Source organism: Ciona robusta, chromosome 13 (genome assembly GCF_009617815.1).
Source record: "Ciona robusta chromosome 13, ASM961781v2".
Classification (NCBI taxonomy): domain Eukaryota; kingdom Metazoa; phylum Chordata; class Ascidiacea; order Phlebobranchia; family Cionidae; genus Ciona; species Ciona robusta.
In genome coordinates, this window is record NC_143247.1 from 509,931 (window position 1) to 533,166 (window position 23,236).

Below are 23,236 nucleotides of genomic sequence, written 5' to 3' on the forward strand. Positions count from 1 at the left end.
TTTGCAGATGCAGTCCAATAAAGCCTATATTATTGAAGCTATTAATTGGGCTATGACAAATTATTGGACTGCATCTGGTTCAAATAGAAAGAATAACTCACTTATACACCGCTGGTTTCATAAATACCTTTTGCGGAAAATAACACCCGCAATATAATGCTTGAACACGACATAGAAACAAATTACACACAGGTGTTATCTCACGATCGTTTATTAAGTTGCAAATTAAATATGTTGCACTTGAATAATAAATTAAATCTCTAGGTTTGCTCTTTTCGTCCAATTTGTTCTTGTTTTACGAATTCATCGTATTCTGCTTTTACTTTGAGCAAGTCTTCTATGCCTGAAACGATATATATATATATATATATATATTTATATAGTAGGGTGGGGGAAGATGGAGCACTTGTTTATTTTATTTTCTTGACCCATTTAGTAGGAAACAAACAACATTTAAAGAATTATAAAACCGTCTTTTCACGACTCTCATAGACCGTCGTTAAATACTTAAATACACACGATCAAGACGTTTCGATAATATGTGCTAAAGTTGTCCCATGTTTTCCGCCTATATATGTATGTTTTACATATATCTATTTATAGTGGCGTGGAACAATTTATACTTAGGTGTAAACAATCTCTCTTTTAATGGACAATTTTAAAATACGGGAAGATGGGGCAAGATGGTCCACATTTCATTTAATCTTAACGATCAATTTGGTATTAAACAATGAGTATTTGTAGAATTACATAACTGCAGCCTCTAAAATAGCAATTTGATAAAAAAAAAAACGACTAGAGAATGTGAGAAACTATATGCTAACAGTATCCGTCGCCGGTAGCACAGAAGAAACCAATTTTGAACGAATCCATGACAATTAACGATTTGCTCTAACCCAGTAATCACAAATGAGTTGACAAAATTGTTGCAATTATTCAAGCACCCTATAAATCTGCAACTAAATAATGGCTACTCATTTACTAGGCTACATGCAGTAATATTATACTAAAAACGCAGAATAAGCAAAATATAAACATCACGCTTATTTTCTTCCAACTAAATGTAAATATGTTTATTTGTTAGCTTGTTTTAACAACTGTTGTTTTGTCGCTATATCCCGTCTTTTCGTGTTAAATATGTTTTAAATCTTCGCTACCGTAATCGAAAATACAAATAAAGTTATTTTTATTATTATAGTTGTTACCATTTTGCAACATTTCCGTTTCACCTAGACGTCGAAAACCTTCGTCATATCCTGCGCTTTCTGTGAGGACAACGAGTCCGAAGACAAGCATGATAAGAAATGCTAAATTATTCATCTGCAATAAAAAAAACTAACAATATTATCCACAACCCACAAGTAAAGTAAATAATAGTCAAAACACTTAAGTAACAATCACCCAAAAACGCCGAAACATTCGTCTTCCGAAACAAATATGAGACACTTAAACACAAGTAAAAGAAACCAACCGCTCACTTTGTTGCCTCAAAGGAACATATGTTAAGTGAACGTGGCGGTTATAATACGCGTAACAATTTCCGAAATAGTGTTATTGTAAAGAAGCATACTCTTTGCCACATTTTAAAGTTTTTATTTGTAGAACAAAAGTAGATAGTTAAATATAAAACATTTTTCATCAATTGTCTCAGTCGAAAATAAGATGCTAAAATAATTTTGCTTCATCCGTTTCCATAGCGGTTTTTGTTGTCAACTTTTGAAATAGATTGTCACTGATTTCTTACACCTCTGTAGGGAAATCACCGGGTGTTTTAATATTTGTTTTTTTAAATAAAACTTGTTTTTAGTTAGTTTGTGTGCGTATTTTAGTAAATTAACTTGTTTTTCATAATTGTAACGACTTGCGGTAATGATTTAAACCATAAGTGCTGTTTTATTCGGTTTGAAGGCTTATTCACACACTATAAACTGAGTGATCCTAGTATATAATGTACAGATCGTGAGATCGAATAGTTCAGAAATCATTTCGGCCTGTTCTGGTGTTACAAATCTAAAATTTGGACACATTAGTAATTACTTCGACACTACTATAGCTTCAGCAACTCGACTGTGGGCATGGAAGTGGCAACCATGGATAAGTCACTCAAGTTCCTACCCACGAGGATATAAATTACCAAACCAACCAAAAGTCATGTCTGCTTATCCACACACTACAATAGCTTCAGCAACTCGACTGTGGGCATGGGAGTGGCAACCGTGGATAAGTCACTCGAGTTTATTATAAACGCTTCAATTTATAAATATCAGACAGCCCACTGTTTAATATTTACAGCTGTTTAGAAACCTGAATGACCAGAATACTGAAATGTTTAATAATTTATCTGATGATGTCAAAAACGGCTGGTACTCTTAAATGTGAAGAAACCGAGACTAACTGCAACGCAATATCGAACTATGCAGTTGTTCCATTCAATACAAACTCTGTTCTTTCAGAGTTTTTTGAACGAACGAAAAATGTAACGATTTCAAAACTTGACGTGACTTTCAACATTTTACAAACTTGGCAGGAGCATGGGGTAGCTGGCGTTGTTTGGGAGGCGGTAAGTGTGTTTCGTAACTATATGCTGTTTTTCAAGGCTCACTGTGGTGGCTACGATTCAGTGTGTGTCTCGTAACTGGAGGCTCCCAGGTTCAAGGCTCACTGTGGTGGCTACGATTCAGTGTGTGCCTCGTAACTGGAAGCTCCCAGGTTCAAGGCTCACTGTGGTGGCTACGATTCAGTGTGTGCCTCGTAACTGGAAGCTCCCAGGTTCAAGGCTCACTGTGGTGGCTACACTTAAGTGTGTGCCTCGTAACTGGAGGCTCACTGTGGTGGCTATGTTAATTGTGTGTCTTTTGAACAAACTTCCAGTCCCAATGTGTGGTAACGGTTTCAATTAACATTATTTTTAGGCGACTGCCCTTGCTGACTATCTGGCTGATAATTATGATTTCCGAGGTCGGAACGTGATAGAGCTCGGTGCCGGGACTGGCTTGGTTGGAATGGCGGTCGCTTACCTGGGGGGTAACGTCACAGTAACAGATTTGCAGAAATTTTTACCGCTGCTCCAAGAAAATGTGGATTTAAACAAAAATATTATAGAAAAAGGGGGTAACGGGGGAAATCTGACCATATCTGAGTTGAAATGGGGTGAACGATTGGAAAGATTTAAACCTGGGTTTTACGATTTTATTCTGGGTGCGGATATCATTTACTCTGAAGAAGAATTTCAAAACTTGCTTGAAACTTTAACACATCTGTATGGTGACGATAAAAACTCCAAAAGAAAAGTGATTTTGTCGGCTAAACGACGTTATGATCGCGTTGAAACATTTATTGAAACACTGGAAACTAAATTTCGATCAATAGATCTCGTGAAGAGTTGCGAGAAAACAAACGTTATTATTTATGAATGCATGTGATAACTGTATCATGAATCCTACGAAACTTGTAAACAATCAGGTAATTGATGCGATTTATAGCAATTTCAAAAATTATTTTCGTCTAATTTGCATAAACACCAAAATTTCCTAAAAAATGAACTTTTTAAAAACTATAGTCTGACCATCGCAGAATAGCTTTTACTATTGTATCGCCTTTCCGGCAAGTTTATGATGGCAAAGGTCACCGTTCAAGGCTCGTCTGTTGTATAACTTCTTGTACAACGCCCCTAAGATCTGAGATTACTTTACACGGATTGTTACTTCGCATGATGGCTGATCCAGATACTATCATGTTTGCTCCTGAAAACAAAAATCAGGTTTTGCGACATTAGTGTACAAAGAGACTTGCATGAATGGAAGAATGGATGTAACTTACTCATCCTACATGGGTAAATTTAACACCAGACGTTAACATAGGCGTATGGTTATGAATTTTTTTAAATGATGACTGCAATATATGATTGGAAATTTAAAGAATTTAGATAATACACAAATTAGAGAATTTAGATTTTAGATAACCCACAACTAAAACTAATTGCAGTCAGGAGTCTTGCATAAGTCGCATACGCCAACAATAAATACTGTAGCATAGATACTTGAACCACTTAAACAGGTTACCACCCACCAAGTAGCAATGTACAAACCTGCCTCTGCACAATGGTGAATGGACGAAGGACCAACCCCACCATCAACACCAATATCTAGGTGAGGATATGCCTTCCTTAGCTCACGAACCTGAACAGTAGAGCAAGTTTTATTTATAGACATGACACAGTAGACTAGTGATGGACTTGGGTTTCATAAAAAAATCAACATAAGGTTTAAATACACAAGTTAACATAAGTGTGTTTCAGAGGCTGCCTGGGGTATAACGTTTTTAGACAGTTAAATACATAACAGTTATAACTCTCCAGTAAGCATGGAGTGTATAAATACACCATGTGTGTCTGGTGTATAAGAAGACACCCATGTTATAACTCGACAGTGAGCATGAGGTGTATGAGTACACCATGTGTGTCTGGTGTATAAGAAGACACCCATGTTATAACTCGACAGTGAGCATAAGGGGTATGAATACACCATATGTGTCTGGTGTATAAGAAGACACCCATGTTATAACTCGACAGTGAGCATGAGGTGTATAAATACACCATGTGCGTCTGGTGTATAAGAAGACACCCATGTTATAACTCGACAGTGAGCATGAGGTGTATAAATACACCATGTGTGTCTGGTGTATAAGAAGACACCAATGTTATAACTCGACAGTGAGCATGAGGTGTATGAGTACACCATGTGTGTCTGGTGTATAAGAAGACACCCATGTTATAACTCGACAGTGAGCATAAGGTGTATGAATACACCATATGTGTCTGGTGTATAAGACACCCATGTTATAACTCAACAGTGAGCATGAGGTGTATGAGTACACCATGTGTGTCTGGTGTATAAGAAGACACCCATGTTATAACTCGACAGTGAGCATAAGGTGTATGAATACACCATATGTGTCTGGTGTATAAGAAGACACCCATGTTATAACTCGACAGTGAGCATGAGGTGTATAAATACACCATGTGTGTCTGGTGTATAAGAAGACACCCATGTTATAACTCGACAGTGAGCATGAGGTGTATGAATACACCTTGTGTGTCTGGTGTATAAGAAGACACCTATGTTATAACTCGACAGTGAGCATAAGGTGTATAAATACACCATGTGTGTCTGGTGTATAAGAAGACACCCATGTTATAACTCGACAGTGAGCATGAGGTGTATGAATACAGCATGTGTGTCTGGTGTATAAGAAGACACCTATGTTATAACTCGACAGTGAGCATGAGGTGTATAAATACACCATGTGTGTCTGGTGTATAAGAAGACACCCATGTTATAACTCGACAGTGAGCATAAGAACCTTTTCCATCATAGGCCTCATAAAAGATTGACCACCAAACCCAGGTTCCACAGTCATTACAAGCGCCACATCAGCCATCTGCGTATGAAGTAAATCGATGAGTTTTGAAACTGGAGTTGCGGGTTTGATGGCACAGCCAGCTTTCATTCCTTCTTCACGAATCTAAAAAAATCACAAAAAAAAATATAAAAGAAAAAATACGACACAAAAATGATTAGCAAATTTAGAATGAATAAACAGTGTTTGAACCATGCTATTAAACAAGCAAGTGGCTAGTAACTTACTAAGTATGTAGCCTAGTATGGTATTTAAATTGTTTTCTATACATTGAAAACATAATACAATTCCTAAGGTAATCACCCATAGTGTTACATCCTGGTGACTGCCGACTGGTGACTTATAAATCAGCACTGTGGTGACTGATTGTTTTTTTATGTATGGCTGAAAATTTAGACAACCATGGTCCATGGGTAACCACTGGGTAAAAGCAATTGCTGTTAAATGTCTCGTCCAACGATACATACACTAATCAGTACCCTACAGTTAAGCTTCCTGGGTGCTGGGGTAATGGACCAACTCTGGTCTAAATCCTAGGTCCTTAACAAGAACCTCGCCCATATAGAATAGAAAATCTTCTGGTTATTTTTTTCTTACAGCTTATTTTTTTTTTCGATTTCTACCCATGCAAAGGTTGCCATGCCATATTTTGTATAGCTGATAATTTGGACAACTTATTCGTAAGCTTACTGGGTTGGGGAAATTGTCGTTAAGTGTCTTGCCCAAGGACACATACGCCCACAATGGTAGCAGCGAACGAGGCTCTAATATCACTGTGTCACGACACTGTTATTTTTAAATAGGTTATAAGAATATGATACTTAATTGTCAGTGTGGAAAATAAAGGGGTTCAATACACAGGTGTACTACTCTCACAACAGTGGCAATGACAAGCCTTGAACATGCTTAACTTTAACACACAAGACTAATCAGCAAAAGATGTCATCTCACCTCCTTGATCAACTGCTGTGGGTTATCAGATGCCTCCAAGTGAAATGTATAAATATTCGCACCTGATTCCGACATAGCTTTCACCCATTGATCAGGGCGTGATACCATCATATGTACTTCGCATATAGGGCCCTCACCGATGCTTTTCCTGCATTTCGATTCAAACAGGACTTCTTTTTTAACATATAACTTGATTTTTCTTTATTTTAAATTTTGAAATTCTATTTAAATTTTCTTTCAAATAGGTCAGACTTTTGGATATTCAAAATCAAACGTTAAATAAAGTCACTCAAATTCCCACCCACAATGATATTAATATAAAAGATAAATCAGCGACAACTTGACAATGAGCATGAGGCGTACGGGTACCAACCTTATACATTGCACAACAGGATGCCCGAACGTGATATTTGGCACAAAATGTCCGTCCATCACATCAAGATGCAAATAATCTGCCCCACATTCCAACATGCGTTTGCACTCGGCTCCGAGGCAAGCCAAATCACTGTTTAAGATTGAAGGCCCTATTTTGCAACGGTATGCACACATTTTAATACTTTATAAATCGCCTGAAATTTAGAGTAAATATCAACTTAAAGTACGAATCAAAATTGACTTCATCAAATAGATTAAATTACTACTGTACCTTGCCACATATAAACAGTAAGAGTCATTAAAAATAGCCTTAAATTCAGCACATTAAAAGTAGAATACCAACTAGGGCCACTAATAAAATTCACCTAATCAATTACCACATATGTACAAAAAGGTCATTAAGAAACTTTTTTGTTTCAAACAAATCACTTCAAATCAGAACAGTAAATAACCCATTAAAGGCACAATTTCTAATAAATATACAATATCTTATATTGAAGAATTATCCCCCTATGTTATCTGGTAACCCCTATTACCACTAACCTCCAACTAAGCCCCTATAACCCCTAACTACAAACCTCTAACACTTTCCACCAGCCTAATCTGTACCAATGAACTGTTCATTATTGCCAAATTGAAATTAGTAACGTGGGGTATCAAATTGAACCAAAAAAGAAAAACACTTTTAAAGTTACTTAGGTGGTAAACTGGTAACTTGTAAGCTGGAACCCCGGTGTCATAATGAACCATCATGCGAGGATAAATTTTAGTAAAACTTACACTTTGTTGTTCTAGTAAAATTAACAAAAAAACTCTTTTAAACGGTCTCACAAAAGTTTTTAATAATTTCATTCATTAAAAATACGTTTTTTTTGCAATTATAATCGTCCTTTTGTTTGCCATCCAAAAAGACTTTATCATGAACTGTAGCTGTACTACGATTTTTATACCAGATAGGCCGTTTAATGAATATTTACATTATGCCTGGTAGCTTAAGTAACAGAATGATCTTCGTGTAAAATATCGCTTAGTTAAGATCTTCGCTTCGTTGTTTTAACCTTTTTGCCGCTTTACAATTTAACTAGAGTTATATTTATCTCACAATTCAAGTTATAGTACACTGCGTAGGCATTTGTACAAAATTAAGTTAAAAAATAACAACAAAACAGAATTATTTCTGTTTTATCACATGTTTGTACTAACCAAATTAATAGGGGGTGCAGTTATGCACAGTTGAAGTTTACCTCCATCTTTGTTCTTTGCTTTGTTTTGGATACACTTTGGCTTACAAAACTGTCGTCGAAGGTAACAAATTAATGTTTTTACTTCCATGCCGCATGCCCACAGGTGAGTTGCTGTAGCTGTAGTCCGGCGCCGTGGCAAAGTGGTTATTGGTCTGCATGTAACCCAGAGATAATCGGTTCAAGTTTCGTAACAAAGTTACTTACATGGTAACTTGTAACTGGCATAAGGTTTATGAATACCCGTATTATAACGAAGGCCGTTTAGTCATTTTTCGGCCACGCGATGATTAAGTTTCATTCATTCTATTCCAGTGTGTGAATAAGCAGGTGTATGACTTTTAGTTTTTTTTTTTTAAATTATATCCTCATGGGTGGGAACTTGAGTGACTTATCCATGGTTGCCACTCTCATGCCCACAGTCGAGTTGCTGAAGTTATTGCAGTGTGTTGATAAGCAGACATGACTTTTGGTTGGTTTGGTCATTTATATCCTCGTGGGTGGGAACTTGAATGACTTATCCATGGTTGCCACTCCCATGCCCACAGTTGAGTTGCTGAAGCTATTGCATTGTGTGGAAAAGCAGACAAGGCTTTTGGTTGGTTCGGTCATTTATATCCACGTGGGTGGGAATTTGAGCGACTTTTCTAAAGTCGCCCGCAAACATATGTCGAACTTTATGCAAACTACAAACGATTGGTTAAGTCAGGATTCTTGTTAAGTCCAACTTTTACACCGATCAACTATTTTCATTAGCTTGTTTTATTTACAAGTAGCAATTGCATAAAGTTTTCCAAGGCGTAATATAGAAAATAAGCTCATTGATTTATTTCACAGTTAACTAAAGGCAAGTACTATGTGTAGCAATATATGAATACAGACAGGAGAGTTCGCTATTATTAGTAACCAATATAACGGCAAGTATTGCAAAATAAAACGTACGAAGTGCAGCTGACATAAAGGATCGCTTTCGGTTTGAATCTTATCAAACTAAATACTTTGATTTAAGTGTAAAATATAACGGTACAACCAAAGATATTTCTTGCAGCAGTACGTCTTCTCAATTTATCAGCCGAACATCTCTTGGGAAGCGTACGTCATATATAAGAATCCGTCCTCGTCCAAGTTATCGTTGTATATTTCCGCCATCGTAAGCGCCATTCCTGGCATGTGGCGACTATCAACGGTCAGGTAGACGGCCTGGGAGGAACCGACCGACATACGATTTCTAAATAAGAGAAAGAGGTTTAGAATATACCATAAAACATAGTAGGGTGGGGGGAGATGGGACACACTTTCTGGAGAACAAATGGGAGAAAAGAAGAGAAAAAGAAAAAGATAGGAAGTCATTTTTATTCTAGTCCCATTTAACAATGACAAAAAAATGAGCTAAAAAGTCCCGTCTTATCCAACAGAACTATACATAGGTTTAAAAAACTATTCCACAACACATAGTAGTGGGGGGGGGGGAAGACTAGAAAACTAGAATGAAAATGTGTCCTATCTTTCCACCCTACTATAACTAAGTTTTTTTTTACTCTTGGAAAAAAAAGCGAAAATCATGTTATATGGATAACGGAAAGAAGGTAATCAACAACAAAACAACAGCAGTTAAAACACGCTTTGAATAAAAAAATGTATAGTTTAGGGTGGAAAAGATGGGACACCTTTTCATTTCATTTTCAGGTCTCATTTGATAATATACAAAGAACATTCAAAGATTTATAAAACCGTATTCCCACGCAACCAAAGACCGTTGTTTATTATTCAAAACTTGATCAGAATGTTTGGATGTTATTTGCTAAAGGTGTCCCATCTTCCTCCACCCCACTATAGCAGTGGGGTAAGATTGATACCGTTAGCACATTTAATTCCTTTTTTCCCAGTCGAATTTTTAACAAATAACAACGTTTTTTTTTTAAGGCGGTAAGGATACTGTCAAATAAATACGTAATTATTCTTTGTTTGCTAAAAAGTGGGACGATATTAGAAAATTACAACATGGGACACGGAGTTAAAAAAAATATCTACACTGACCTGCGCTGAACAACGCTGAGTGTAGACAATTTTATGTTTGCGTTTTTTTACACCGAGGCGAGCTACACTGTAAGGTAAACGCTGTTAAAAAAAAAGTAAAACCGAAAGTACGTCACCTTATTATCGTCGCAAATTGACTCATTGTCATTTCTTGTGGGACCAGATATTTAGTCTTGTCAAGGAAAGGTAAATATTTCTCCTTTTTGTAGCGTTCAACAATTATCTGTAATGGTGAAAGTTGCAATAAGTATCATGTTTACTGTCAGGTTATAACATGGGTGTCTTCTTATTCACCAGACACACATGGTGTATTCATACACCCCATGCTCACAGTCGAGTTATAACATGGGTGTCTTCTTATACACCAGACACACATGGTGTATTCATACACCTCATGCTCACTGTTGAGTTATAACATGGGTGTCTTCTGATACACCAGACACACATGGTGTATTCATACACCTCATGTTCACAGTCGAGTTATAACATGGGTATCTTCTTATTCACCAGACACACATGGTGTATTCATACACCTCATGTTCACTGTTGAGTTATAACATGGGTGTCTTCTTATACACCAAACGCACATGGTGTATTCATACACCCCATGCTCACAGTCGAGTTATAACATGGGTATCTTCTTATTCACCCGACACACATGGTGTATTCATACACCTCATGTTCACTGTTGGGTTATAACATGGGTGTCTTCTGATACACCAGACACACATGGTGTATTTATACACCTCATGCTCACTGTCGATTTATAACATGGGTGCCTTCTTTTGCACCAGACACACATGGTATATTCATACACCTCATGCCCACTGTCAAGTTATAACATGGGTGTCTTCTTATGCACCAGACACACATGGTGTATTCATACAACTCATGCTCACTGTCGATTTATAACATGGGTGTCTTCTTATGCACCAGACACACATGGTGTATTCATACACCTCATGCTCACTGTTGATTTATAACATGGGTGTCTTCTTATACACCAGACACACATGGTGTATTCATACACCATGCTCACTGTCGAGTTATAACATGGATGTCTTCTTATACACCAGACACACATGGTGTATTCATACAACTCATGCTCACTGTCGATTTATAACATGGGTGTCTTCTTATACACCAGACACACATGGTGTATTCATACAACTGATGCTCACTGTTAAGTTATAACATGGGTGTCTTCTTATACACCAGACACGCATGGTGTATTCATACAACTCATGCTCACTGTCGAGTTATAACATGGGTGTCTTCTTATGCACCAGACACACATGGTGTATTCATACACCTCATGCTCACTGTCGAGTTATAACATGGGTGTTTTCTTGTGCATCAGACACACATGGTGTATTCATACACCTCATGCTCACTGTCGAGTTATAACATTGGTGTCTTCTTATACACCAGATACACATGGTATATTCATACACCTCATGCTCACTGTCAAGTTATAACATGGGTGTCTTCTTTTGCACCAGACACACATGGTGCATACAGACGCATCATAATACAGGTACATAAAGCACCTATCTACGTATCAAACAAAACATAAACAATGATGCATTCGTGACGTTGCTTGATGCGTCACTTCCGGTATAACGTAACAACGTTATCACCTCACGCGTATATGTAAACATTTAATGGTTTTGGACTTACTGGTATTTTGGTCGGAAACTTGTCTCTTATAGAATGAACTTCTGCTTTTCTAGTTGCTGCAAGGAATAAACGACGTTAGGTTTAACATCTTAATGCATTTCATGCTCACTTTACGTTCAATTTTAATGTTACATGTTCACAAACATAAAACGAATGGTTTTATACAGGGGCGTTGCACACCATACATGGTGTCTTCATATACCTCATATTTGATATAAGTTCAACAATGAAAAACAGCTTGATGATATACCACCCGTTGTGTTAGGTCTAATGAAAACCAGATACACGAAACGTTTGCGGTTAGCTTCAATAATTTAACCGTTTTAAAAAATACAAAAATACATTCAAATGTTAAATGAATTATGTTCAGTAAAGCTCGTTATACCTTAAATCTAGCGCTCAATTTAAGTTAATTAGCCGTTGTTTACAGTGAATGAATAGAATGTGATCGTATTGCTAAACCACAGAAATAGTGTCAAATTAAAAGCGCTAAATCACGCTTTGTGGTCTCTACAAGAAAATTGAAGAATGGATACACGCTTATATCATTGAGTATCTAAACACACTTTCCAACCGCTAAATATAAAACGTATATACCCACGTAACCACGTTTATACATATACTACATCACATTTAAAACTTACCAAGTGATTTTGTCTCTTTAAAATGTCTCTTCCCCGCTTGGTTCTGCTTTTCTAGACGCGACATAACTATCAACTACAATACCCAAACGAATGTCTCTGCTGATCTGCACAGTTTAAACCTGAAACTGCAATCTGAGGAACAGCGTGGGACGTCTGCTCCTACTTTTTTCTCGGCTTTGTTTCTTTCTTTCTCCTAGAGGAACAACGCTGCAGGACGTTTAGCGCCTCGGTCTGCGCTCGATTCTTATCATTTTATGACGTCACAGAAAAACATTTATAGTGGTGCGGGGAAAGATGGTCCGTAAGCACATGATATCCCATATTTCCCACCGCGTTTTTTACAAGTAACAGCGTTCTTTTTATAGTCGTAAGGATACAGTAATAAAAAAGCATAATTTTTAGTGTAGTTTCTAAACGCGATGTACCAGTAATGAAATGTTTACTTAATATTTGAACGTCTATATGTACATCCAAGTTATATATCCTCAAGCTGTGATAGTCCACTTAGTACTTCAAAATATCCACCAAGTTGTTTAATTAAAAAATTATCATCTTTCTTCTATGGGTAACAGAATACACACATATAGTGGGGCAAGATGGACCGTTATGATATCCCATATTTCCCACCGTGATTTTTACAATTAACAACGCTCTTTTTAGAGTCGTGCGGATACGGTTATAAAATTATGTTAATATTCTTTGTTTACTACCAAATGAAACGATACAAGATAATAAAAACATGTGTGTTAAAGGTCGAATTTTTTTATCGTTGACAAAAAAAATATATTGATTAGCTGCAACGATTTTAAGTTTAATGTTCAAACGATAAACTCTCTAGAACCACCAAGCGGAAATTTACATACAAATGTAACCACCAGGTGACAACGAAGAGCGATGTGGTTTTATAAAACCACCGAAGGTCAACGATTTTCATACACCTCGTGCCCGTTCTGTTTTATACACCTCGTGCCCGCTTACGAGTTACCAAGCAGGTTACTTCGTAGGTTATTATATTTAGAAGTGTTTTGTTTTTTTTATTTTAATAGTTATCACTGGGTAGGAGACATTGCCGTTAAGTGTCTTTTCAAGGTTACATGCAACTACAATGGTAGCAGCGGTGAACTTTGAGTCCATACTGTAAGCTAATGGTGCGCTAACAAATGGCGCAGCGCTGGATATCAGTCCCGAAGGTGGCAGCAAAGAGTTTTTAAATACAATAGAACTTATTTCTCTGACAGGTATGACGTCACAGAAGAATGTTAAATTTCGCTAAATTTATATTTTTGTGGGTTTCTGCAGATTACCGCGAAACGACTTATAAATAAAACTTCCCCGGGAATTCCATTTTTAATTTGCGGTTATAGAAGTATTTGGCCGACTTTTTAATATATACAATTATCAATGCTCGGTATCGCTAGTTTTAATCACTTTTCCTCGTGTAAAATTTGCGTTTAACTAGTACTTACTTCGCCTTTGTAGTTATAAATAGGTTTATTTAATAAGTCCACACTTAAGGATACGATTGTTATTAACTCTGTTGACATCGTATCGGCTGTGTAGGCGCTACAGGAATAAATGAATGTATAACTTATTTACCCAACGACAGTGGTTTTAACACGGGTGTTTGTGGCCGCTTACAAGTTACCACGTATGTAACTTATTTATCCTCGCTTGGTGGGGCAAAAACAGTCGTTATAACACGGATGTTCTGTTTCATACACCTCATGCCCGCTTACAATTAAGTTACCAGGTATGGACCTTTGCGGTTGATTGTAGTTTAGGTGTGTTTCCCTATTTGGTACAGTAAAGGTGACAATTTAAACAACTCATAAGGAACCACTGGGTCGGGAAATTGTGTTTTGTATATTAACTAATTATAAAAGCACATATTGCCCACTGTCAAGTTATAACATGGGTGTCTTCTTATACACCAGACACACATAGTGTATTCATACACTTCATGCTCACTGTCGAGTTATAACATGGGTGTCTTCTTATACACCAGACACACATGGTGTATTCATACACCTCATGCTCACTGTCGAGTTATAACATGAGTGTCTTCTTAAACACCAGACACACATCGTGTATTCATACACCTCGTGCTCACTGTCGAGTTATAACATGGGTGTCTTCTTATACACGATACACCATGGGTGTATTTATACACCTCATGCTCACTGTCAAGTTATAACATGGGTGTCTTCTTATACATCAGACACACATGGTGTATTCAAATACCTCATGCTCACTGTTGAGTTATAACATGGTTGTCTTCTTATACACCAGACACACATAGTGTATTCATACACTTCATGCTCACTGTCGAGTTATAACATGGGTGTCTTCTTATACACCAGACACACATGGTGTATTCATACACCTCATGCTCACTGTCGAGTTATAACATGAGTGTCTTCTTAAACACCAGACACACATCGTGTATTCATACACCTCGTGCTCACTGTCGAGTTATAACATGGGTGTCTTCTTATACACGATACACCATGGGTGTATTTATACACCTATGTTAATTGTTCAGGATTATCACATTGCATTACTTGCCCGCAGCAAATTGGCGGTTTTACATACGTGGTTTTACAAGCGTTTAAAACCTGCGCCCAACAAACCTAAATGCAAATTGATTTTACACGAGAACGCATTTCTTCCATATAGGTATACAGGGGTACTGTATCTTCAAAGCAATCACTGGCGTACTGATTTATAGATTAAAGAACTCGCGGTATATTCGCGCACGTTTACACATAACAACTAACTTTCCGACCCGGAAGATATTATTACGTCACAATAGCGGCGGAAGACCCTGCTGTCACGTGACAATCGGTACCGCGACGTGCGATGCGACCTGAGGCGTTACGAGCTCCTCTCGTCCGCCAGTCGTAAATCTTAATACCTGATCTATTTCGCCGCTAATTGGCCATTTATAACTTACTAGTAATAACCTGCTGTGTTGAGTGCTAGGTGTGGTGGTAATATACCTTGGTGGATACTAACCTAATTTACAATGATGGTGTTACAAAGTTTCCATTTTATACATACGTAGTTATAACATGGGTATCTTCTTGTACACCAGCAGACATATTTTTACTTCATGTGGATTCCTACACCTCATGCTCACTGTCGATTTATTTCCAAGTTTTCGTAGAAATCCTAAACAACCGAACATTTGAAGGATTATTGACGTCACAGATTTCAAAGAATTAATGACGTCACACACGTGTTTGTGACATCACAAAGCGACATTCTAATATATACCACTTGAAAGTTTTGCAACAGCAGCAGCGATGACACATTGTTACGTCATAATCTCCCGTTTTTATTGACTAATCGGCTCAGAACTTTTCAAAACACGACAATACACTTTCGGGTTTGAGATATAAATGAAAAAAAACAAAGTATTGTATTTTATTTTCCAGAAACGTTTCACTGTGTGACAGGTATTCGCGGTAACTTTGCCGGATATTTATGACGTCATAATGAATTTCGTGACTGTTGCAGCGTTCGCCATGGTGATATCAGGTATAATCGTCATAGTATTGATTTTTATCTATATGAGTGTTTAGGTTTTAATACTTTGAAAACAATTTTATATATTTTCGTCGTAAAATAGAGACATTTATATTGTTTTAAGAAAAAATTCAAATATTTTGTTTGCTGTGGAAAAATCCAAGTATTTTTTTATTGGGATATTTATTATGAGAGTCGACGACACAAAACCAACAGTTTAGAATTGTTAATAATTTTTACTACTTTCACTTTTTTAAAGATTATTTTGCATGTTTATTCTAACAAAGCCTATTTACATCTGTTTTTATGTCAAAATTACAACAATTATTTTGTAATTTTCCTCCTTTTTGTTTGTATGTACCAATTTCACCCGAGACTTAAATTAAGTTTAAATTTTCAGAAGTTTTAAGCGACCCCTCGACCCGGTGTCAGGTTAGTGCCAGCCAACGCAGGGTGTCCTGCGGTGGTAATGACGTCACAAACCGTACTGTTTGTTCACAATATAACCACTGTTGTTTCAACAAAGACAAACAACCGAACTGCTACACTGGAAGAGGTGAAAATATTCAATTCTTAATTTATTTAACAGCAGTATTTAGTTTATATTGTTTTTATTTAATAATATTTTAAATGTTTTTTAGGCATTTCACATAAAATTGTGTTAAATTTGTATATACTGCATTCTATTAATTTTATTGTTTTAATTAATTCATTTTTTTTGGTTTTTAAAGAAAAACTATAAATGTGACTTAATGAAGATGTTTACATAAAATAAAACCCTATTTAAATAATGAATCCAATTATCAACAAAATCACACGACTTAGCGATATCAAAACGAAAGTCGATTTATTACTGTCGCATTTTGTAGTAAACAAAGAATAGTTGAAGATTTATAAAACCATATTCGCGCGACCCATAGACCGTTATTAATTGCGGTTGAACCATCTTACCGCAAAGATTGTATACAACAAATTATCGGGTAAAACTCGTGGCAGTTAAATATAGCATTTTTTACGATCTAATTTTACATTTTATTGGTTTCAGTTCTCGAATTTTACATTACAGTAACACTTCAGGAGATAGAAACAGCGCGAAACAAAATAACGAAAGTTGAAAAACCAAATGAATCAAACAACTCAAACTTTCTGACTTCAATCAATCAACTTCGGGTAAGTGACGTCACAAACGGCAATATGGCGTCACAAAACACGACTTCCAAACTTTGTCATATACACTTTTATAAAACTTATAACCGCGATCTTTTTTCGATGAAAAACAAAACAATTTGGGAGACTTATCTTGGAGACTTATAATTTGTCTATTTAACTATAACCTTTAAGTTTACAACCATAACCTTTCACCTCTGATGAGAGCTTTTCATTGGTTAATACCGAAAAAACAACCACGTGACGTCATTATCCTTTCAGCCAATACGAGAAGACACAGACGAACGCCTCCTCGTAATCGACCAATCAAACGCCTTCGAAACTGAAATGCCAACTTGCGCTGTGAATATCCCGCTTTGTCAGAGGTACTGTGACGCTATGAACGTTATGACGTCATTTAAACGATAACGTCAAAGAATTTTCTCATCTAAACGTAACATTGTGAAATCTGCTTTTATGAAAGTCTACAGTTTAAGTTTAGCTTGATTTTAGATAATATAGTAGAATGGGGGAAGATGGGACACCTTTAGCACATAATATCCAAATATCCTGATCGTGTTTTAAACAATTAACAACCATCTTTCGGAGCCATGAGCATACGGTTTTATAATTCTTTAAATGTTCTTCGTTTATTACCAAATGTAACGAGAAAATAGAATGAAAAGGAGTCCTATCTTCCCCCACCCTAGTATACTAGAATTTTAGAATGCCTTCTGACGTAACAGAGATTTCTTGTCCATGACGCAAAAATATCTCACATTCTTACTTTCTACTTTTAGTTGTAACAATTTTAAATGATAATGTAACACTTTTCTGACTAATTACGTAACAACCTGTGACGTCACAATTGTTTTACAGAAGCCCTTGTCAACCAAACAACCCACAATCGCAGGAAAATCCAATCGTTTGTCTCAGCGACCCGACTTGTTGTTTCGACGAAAAGTTGTTCGTGTATAGAGTCCTGTATGGGGAGGGGTTTATGGGAGGATCCCCTGTGTGCTACAATGGCCCCATTTCTCAAAAATATCTGTGAGTCGTATGCTCGCTATCGAACAGCCGTTTATATGTTTTTAAATAAGTTTATGTTTACTGAAACTTTCCAGTTACGAGGCACACATTCGATGGTAGCTATCACAGTGAGCCTTGAACCTGGAAGCCTCCAGTTACGAGGCACACACTGAATCGTAGCCACCACAGTGAGCCTTGAACCTGGGAGCCTCCAGTTACAAGGCACACTCTAAATCGTAGCCACCACAGTGAGCCTTGAACCTGGGAGCCTCCAATTACGAGGCATACACTGAATCGTAGCCACCACAGTGAGCCTTGAACCTGGGAGCCTCCAGTTACGAGGCATACACTGAATCGTAGCCACCACAGTGAGCCTTGAACCTGGGAGCCTCCAGTTACGAGGCACACACTAAATCGCAGGCACCACATTGAACCTTGAACCTGGGAGCCTCCAGTTACGAGACACACACTGAATCGCAGGCACCACAGTGAGCCTTGAACCTGGGGGTCTCCAGGTCTCCAGGTCTCCAGGAACCTCAAGTTACGACACACACGTAGCCACGGCAGTAAACCTTGAACCTAGGAGCCTCCAGTTACGAGACACACACTAAATCGCAGCCACCACAGTGAGCCTCAAGTCGGATTTTATTGTTACAGGCAGATTGCTCAACTTGCTACGCCATGGAATCCGTTCTACCAATCATCGATCGTTCAAGTGTTTAAGACAATCAAAGGAACCGAACAAACAGATCTTTGTACGTTTGCTAATATGATGGACACTCCGTTCCAACGATCTCCCATGTGTGGTTGGATCGGTAAGGAATCTTTGTCTGTAATAGACTAATGGTGCAAACTCTGGTTATTATCTTAGGACCTCTGTCACGTTAGAATAGAAAATTAGGAACACCTTTAGAAAAAAACTTCTAATAGTTTTCAGCTATCTCCTACAAGTTTCATACGTGGTGAATCGTAAGCGGAGAAGGGGTGTATAAAACGTAATACCCGCCATGTTATAACAACTATACCGTTTCTACGTCATGCAAGAATAAATACGAGTCATTTATTCATTTAAGATCAGGTCGTGTAAAAATTCTTAAAATGCGTGTTTTCTTTAGGGAGATTAAACTGATAACATTGGCCCACTTAATTTTAGAGCAATGTTTGTTAATTTTCCAAAGACATTCGCCGGTATATACGCTACAATATACTGAGAGAATGTGTTAAATCTATGTAACCGTTTTCTTCGTAGGAATATCGGAAACGGAATGCCAACTAGTTGGATGTTGTTATTCTACCAAAACCTATCGTTGTATTTACCCAAGTCTACAGTTAATGCGACAATTCTTAACTGTTGAGCGATTCCCGCAATTCATTACGAATGATGTCACTGAAACGAGGTGTTCTCCTGTAAGTCTTGTTGAATATTTGTAGTTAGTTACCTTGTGCTATATTAGCATTTGTTTGGTGGTAAATGTCTGAGTAACTAATTCATGGTTGTTAAATTCCATTGCAGCAGTCGAGTTGCTGAAGCTATTGCAGTGTGTGGATAAGCAGACATGAATTTTGGTTGGTTTGGTCATTGCAAGTTATATGTAGTAACCCCTTCACGCAGTCAAGCTATCAAAACTATATTTAGTACATAAACTAAAAAAAAACATCAATCACTTCGCAGACGACAACTTTCATTCCGAAACTCTTTCATCGTCTCCCATGTCTCCAAGACAACAACTCCACAAGTAACTCGCGTTCCTTATACTCCTGCCCGGATGTTGCTTGCTGTAAAGACGCCTTAGCACTTTTACCAGGAGCAATAGGCCTTCAAGGACAAACACAACCAGGACAAGTCCAGCCACCCCCTCTTGTCAACGTGGACCCGTTAGAACTTCTTACAGCTCACTCCAACCCAGGGAGTTCAACTTTAGAAGCGCTCTCAGCAATTTATTGTCCGTTTTACTTCTTCCCGGTGCCTGGCTTTCCCGACTTGAGCAGTTCGGCTGAAGGATGCTGCGTCCGCCACGCTTGCTTCCATCTAAAAGCGGTGAGTATTGTCACCATTGGCCGTTGGTTCATGTGCTTTATGAATGTAACTCATTTATCCTCACGTGGTGGGGTAATGTCATTCGTTACAACACGAGTGTTCTGTTATACTCACCTTGCGCTCCCTTACCAAGTATGTAGCTTAGTGGACTACATAGCTTGTTTTAGGTGCGTATGGCAGAGACTCGTCATTAACTAGCACCACGGGGCATTGAACCTTCGCCTCCCCCCTGCAATACATTTTAAAATTTGATGACGTTTTAAAGAATTGCTCATAACGCTAACCATTTAAATATGTTTTCAGACTTCGCTGTATCCGACAGCTGAAACAACGGTACAGCATTCGTGGTCAACGTGGAGCACATGGGGAGCTTGCGACGTTACCTGCGGGACTGGAAGGCGCCAATCCCGGCGGAGTTGTATTTCGACGTCAGGGATGCTGTTAGTTTCAACTGATCTCTGCCGCGGAGTGAACACGCAGTACCAAGCGTGCACCGTGGGTCAATGTGGGGCGTCTTGGGCAACTTGGTCAGCGTGGCAGCCATGTGCAGAAACGTGCGGTGGAGCGTTACGGTCTCGACGTCGGGCGTGCGTCGACATACCTTCAAATCAAACATTAAATCCCGACCGCTGCGTTGGACCCGAGTTTGATATGATATCATGTGGAGAATTGCCTTGTGCTAATTGGGGCTCATGGGGTCAGTACGGGGCATGCAATGCTTCGTGTAACAAACTTGGTGTCACGAGTCGACAAAGGGCTTGTTTAACGCCGACAGGTACACACAATCAATCTCTTACATGCATTGGTGAAAGTATCGAGTTCAGATCATGCAACGGGCCGCAGTGTGACGCTTGGGGCGTTTGGGGCCCATGGAGCGCTTGCGGGGCTGATTGCGTGCGATCTCGAAGCAAATACTGTGGAACGAATTGCGGAACTCAGATTCCAAGTCAGTCTGAACAATGTTATATTGGTTCATGCACAAGACCAAGACCCTCCCCTTGGGTGGCATGGGGTGGGTGGGGTCAATGGGAAAGCTGCACAGTCACCTGTGGTGTTGGGAGTCGAATACGAAGAAGAGGTTGTTACTACCTTGGTACGTCTAAGTGGGTGATGCATCATTCGTTTTGTGGGTTCGTTTACGGATCTTCACTAGTGCTACAGAGCCAAAGAGGCAGTTGCAACGTCACATGTAAGAATTGTTACGTAGTTTCAGTAGTGGTTGAAGCACCTGTTTCCAGCACAGAGGTTGTTGGGTTCGAGGCTCGGCGGTGCTACCATTGTTGTCGTGTGTGCCCTTGAGCGCGAATATCAATGCCAGTTGTTGCAACCCTGTAGTTCTTAGCCGTATTGGTATAAACGTTCGATATACGTGGTAATTAACACGTACGTAGGCACGAGGTGTATAAAGCAAAACGCCTATGTAACGACTGTCGTGTTTCGGCCACGACAGGTATAAACTAAAATATATTCATTCATTCGTTCGATACAAATTACAAAATATTTATATTTTCACACAGGTAGGAACGTTTACACGTGGGGACCGTTCACTCCGTACAGTCAATGCTCCAATACGTGTGGAAGAGGAATTCAAACCAAAACGAAACGCTGCTACGATTTATTAGGTTCCCAGGTTTGCCAATTGTTCTTCTGTTCGTTAAATAATAATATTATCAAAAAACATTCAAAGAAAAAACCGTATTCCTACGACTCCCATAGGCCGTTGTTAATTGTTTACAACACGATCAGGAAATTGAAATAATATGTGATATATCTTACCCCACATAACTATACATTTTTCCATGCGTGTAGTTTTTTCCCATGCCTATATATTTCTGTATCGTTCTAAACGTGTTATATGTTAAACGAGAATTAAAATTGTCCAAACCTGCAGGTTTCATCAGACAAGTGCGTGGGAAGTGACGCGTCGTCACGTGTTTGTGAGGTCAAGAAGTGCATGATCACGTGGTCTGATTGGTCTCAGTGGAGCTCGTGTCCTTTTTCTTGCTCGCCACCAAGCGGAAACAAAGGCTCACGTGTCCGGATTAGGTAGGTTAAGGGTTTAAGTCTCGATGACGCTACCGATGTGTGTAGCTCTTTAAAACAATTGCTTCAACACAGTGGCCACTATTTGATTGTCTAAATGGTCGGCCATACAAAAAAATCACCCACAATGTTATATACGTGGTAACTTGTAAGCGGGTACAAGGTGTATGAAACTAAACACCTGTGTTATAACGACTGGCATTACTCAACACTTTGAAAGTAGTTCAGTCAAACTCAATATTATTCAAATTAAAGTTAAACTAAAGCATGGTACATCATTGTAATTACTAGTTCTGCGCTTAACTATAGGATATGGATTCAAATTGAAGTTTGGAACTCTTGTTCATTAGGAATATTCAATTAATTTTCATGATGTTTAACTACAGATGTAAAGTGCAAGCATTAGAATGCACCGGCGAGAACAGAGAAGTCGACGTCGGTATTTGCCCTGTAAATGCATGCTGATCCGAACTTTTCCGAAACTTCCCGAACTTTTACGAAAGTTGTTTTTATCTCCAGTTGCACATTGTGTGCCTTTGAGCAAAATTATGACAGCCTTTGTAACGATATTATTTATTTGTTTTTGCTTGTTTATTGATTTGCCAGAATAATACATGAAATAAACATGCTTTGTTAGGACTGAGTAGACTTGGTGAAACATCTGCTATAGTATAATAAGTCTATACTCGATAATTGTAACCTTGATATTCATAATTAAGTATAGCAAATACCTCGAAAATAGTGGGTATCATACGCGTGTTTGTAAAATAATAGGTTGGGCAAGGCGTAGATTTTGTGTTTTTGAGCCTGACCAGTGTCATCCATTGATAAAAAAAACTTAATATTCTTAATTTAGATTAGATACACGGAAAACATTTGACATCATTAGTGTTTAAAACTTTAAAAGGGGGCTTAGTGGGTTTGGCAAGACTTAAAATTTTACGTACGTGAGAAAACTCTAAAAATGCCGTTACCTTTACACGCGGCATAATCCCGGAAAATGTTTATCTGAAGATTTAGTTCGCTTTCGGCGAAACGGCGCATTTTGACGTCACGAACCAAGCCCCGCCGAGATATGAGCACCAAGCACCTGCGGGCCCGAGGAT

At 38.2% G+C, this 23,236-nt stretch overlaps 4 protein-coding genes and 1 long non-coding RNA gene across 5 annotated transcripts; 2 read left to right on the top strand and 3 right to left on the bottom strand.

Moving 5' to 3' along the window:
- Positions 1-195: 195 nt before the first annotated feature.
- On the bottom strand, positions 196-1,391 carry LOC149725575 (uncharacterized). The gene is made up of 2 exons (XR_016386428.1): positions 1,206-1,391; positions 196-343 (listed from the first exon to the last, which is right to left on the bottom strand). It is a non-coding gene; the product is annotated as an uncharacterized LOC149725575 (long non-coding RNA).
- An 868-nt stretch (positions 1,392-2,259) lies between these two features.
- On the top strand, positions 2,260-3,556 carry LOC149725576 (protein N-lysine methyltransferase METTL21A-like). Its single transcript, XM_089891598.1, has 2 exons — positions 2,260-2,560; positions 2,913-3,556. The coding sequence occupies exons 1-2, from the start codon at positions 2,309-2,311 to the stop codon at positions 3,420-3,422; spliced, it is 762 nt and encodes a 253-aa protein (XP_089747724.1). The 5' UTR covers positions 2,260-2,308; the 3' UTR covers positions 3,423-3,556.
- On the bottom strand, positions 3,314-6,971 carry LOC149725577 (ribulose-phosphate 3-epimerase-like). The gene is made up of 5 exons (XM_089891600.1): positions 6,743-6,971; positions 6,370-6,517; positions 5,362-5,523; positions 4,088-4,178; positions 3,314-3,743 (listed from the first exon to the last, which is right to left on the bottom strand). Exons 1-5 carry the CDS (start codon positions 6,916-6,918, stop codon positions 3,625-3,627), a joined length of 696 nt encoding a protein of 231 aa, XP_089747726.1. The 5' UTR covers positions 6,919-6,971; the 3' UTR covers positions 3,314-3,624.
- Positions 6,972-8,729: 1,758 nt separating this feature from the next.
- On the bottom strand, positions 8,730-14,303 carry LOC149725578 (microtubule-associated protein 1 light chain 3 gamma-like). Its single transcript, XM_089891601.1, has 4 exons — positions 12,347-14,303; positions 11,703-11,758; positions 10,139-10,245; positions 8,730-9,213 (listed from the first exon to the last, which is right to left on the bottom strand). Exons 1-4 carry the CDS (start codon positions 12,408-12,410, stop codon positions 9,054-9,056), a joined length of 387 nt encoding a protein of 128 aa, XP_089747727.1. The 5' UTR covers positions 12,411-14,303; the 3' UTR covers positions 8,730-9,053.
- Positions 14,304-15,728: 1,425 nt separating this feature from the next.
- On the top strand, positions 15,729-22,769 carry LOC149725579 (uncharacterized). Its single transcript, XM_089891597.1, has 12 exons — positions 15,729-15,886; positions 16,275-16,430; positions 16,941-17,044; positions 17,303-17,406; positions 17,900-18,070; positions 18,707-18,864; positions 19,299-19,456; positions 19,722-20,087; positions 20,391-21,276; positions 21,605-21,717; positions 21,979-22,133; positions 22,517-22,769. Exons 1-12 carry the CDS (start codon positions 15,844-15,846, stop codon positions 22,593-22,595), a joined length of 2,493 nt encoding a protein of 830 aa, XP_089747723.1. The 5' UTR covers positions 15,729-15,843; the 3' UTR covers positions 22,596-22,769.
- Positions 22,770-23,236: the final 467 nt, after the last annotated feature.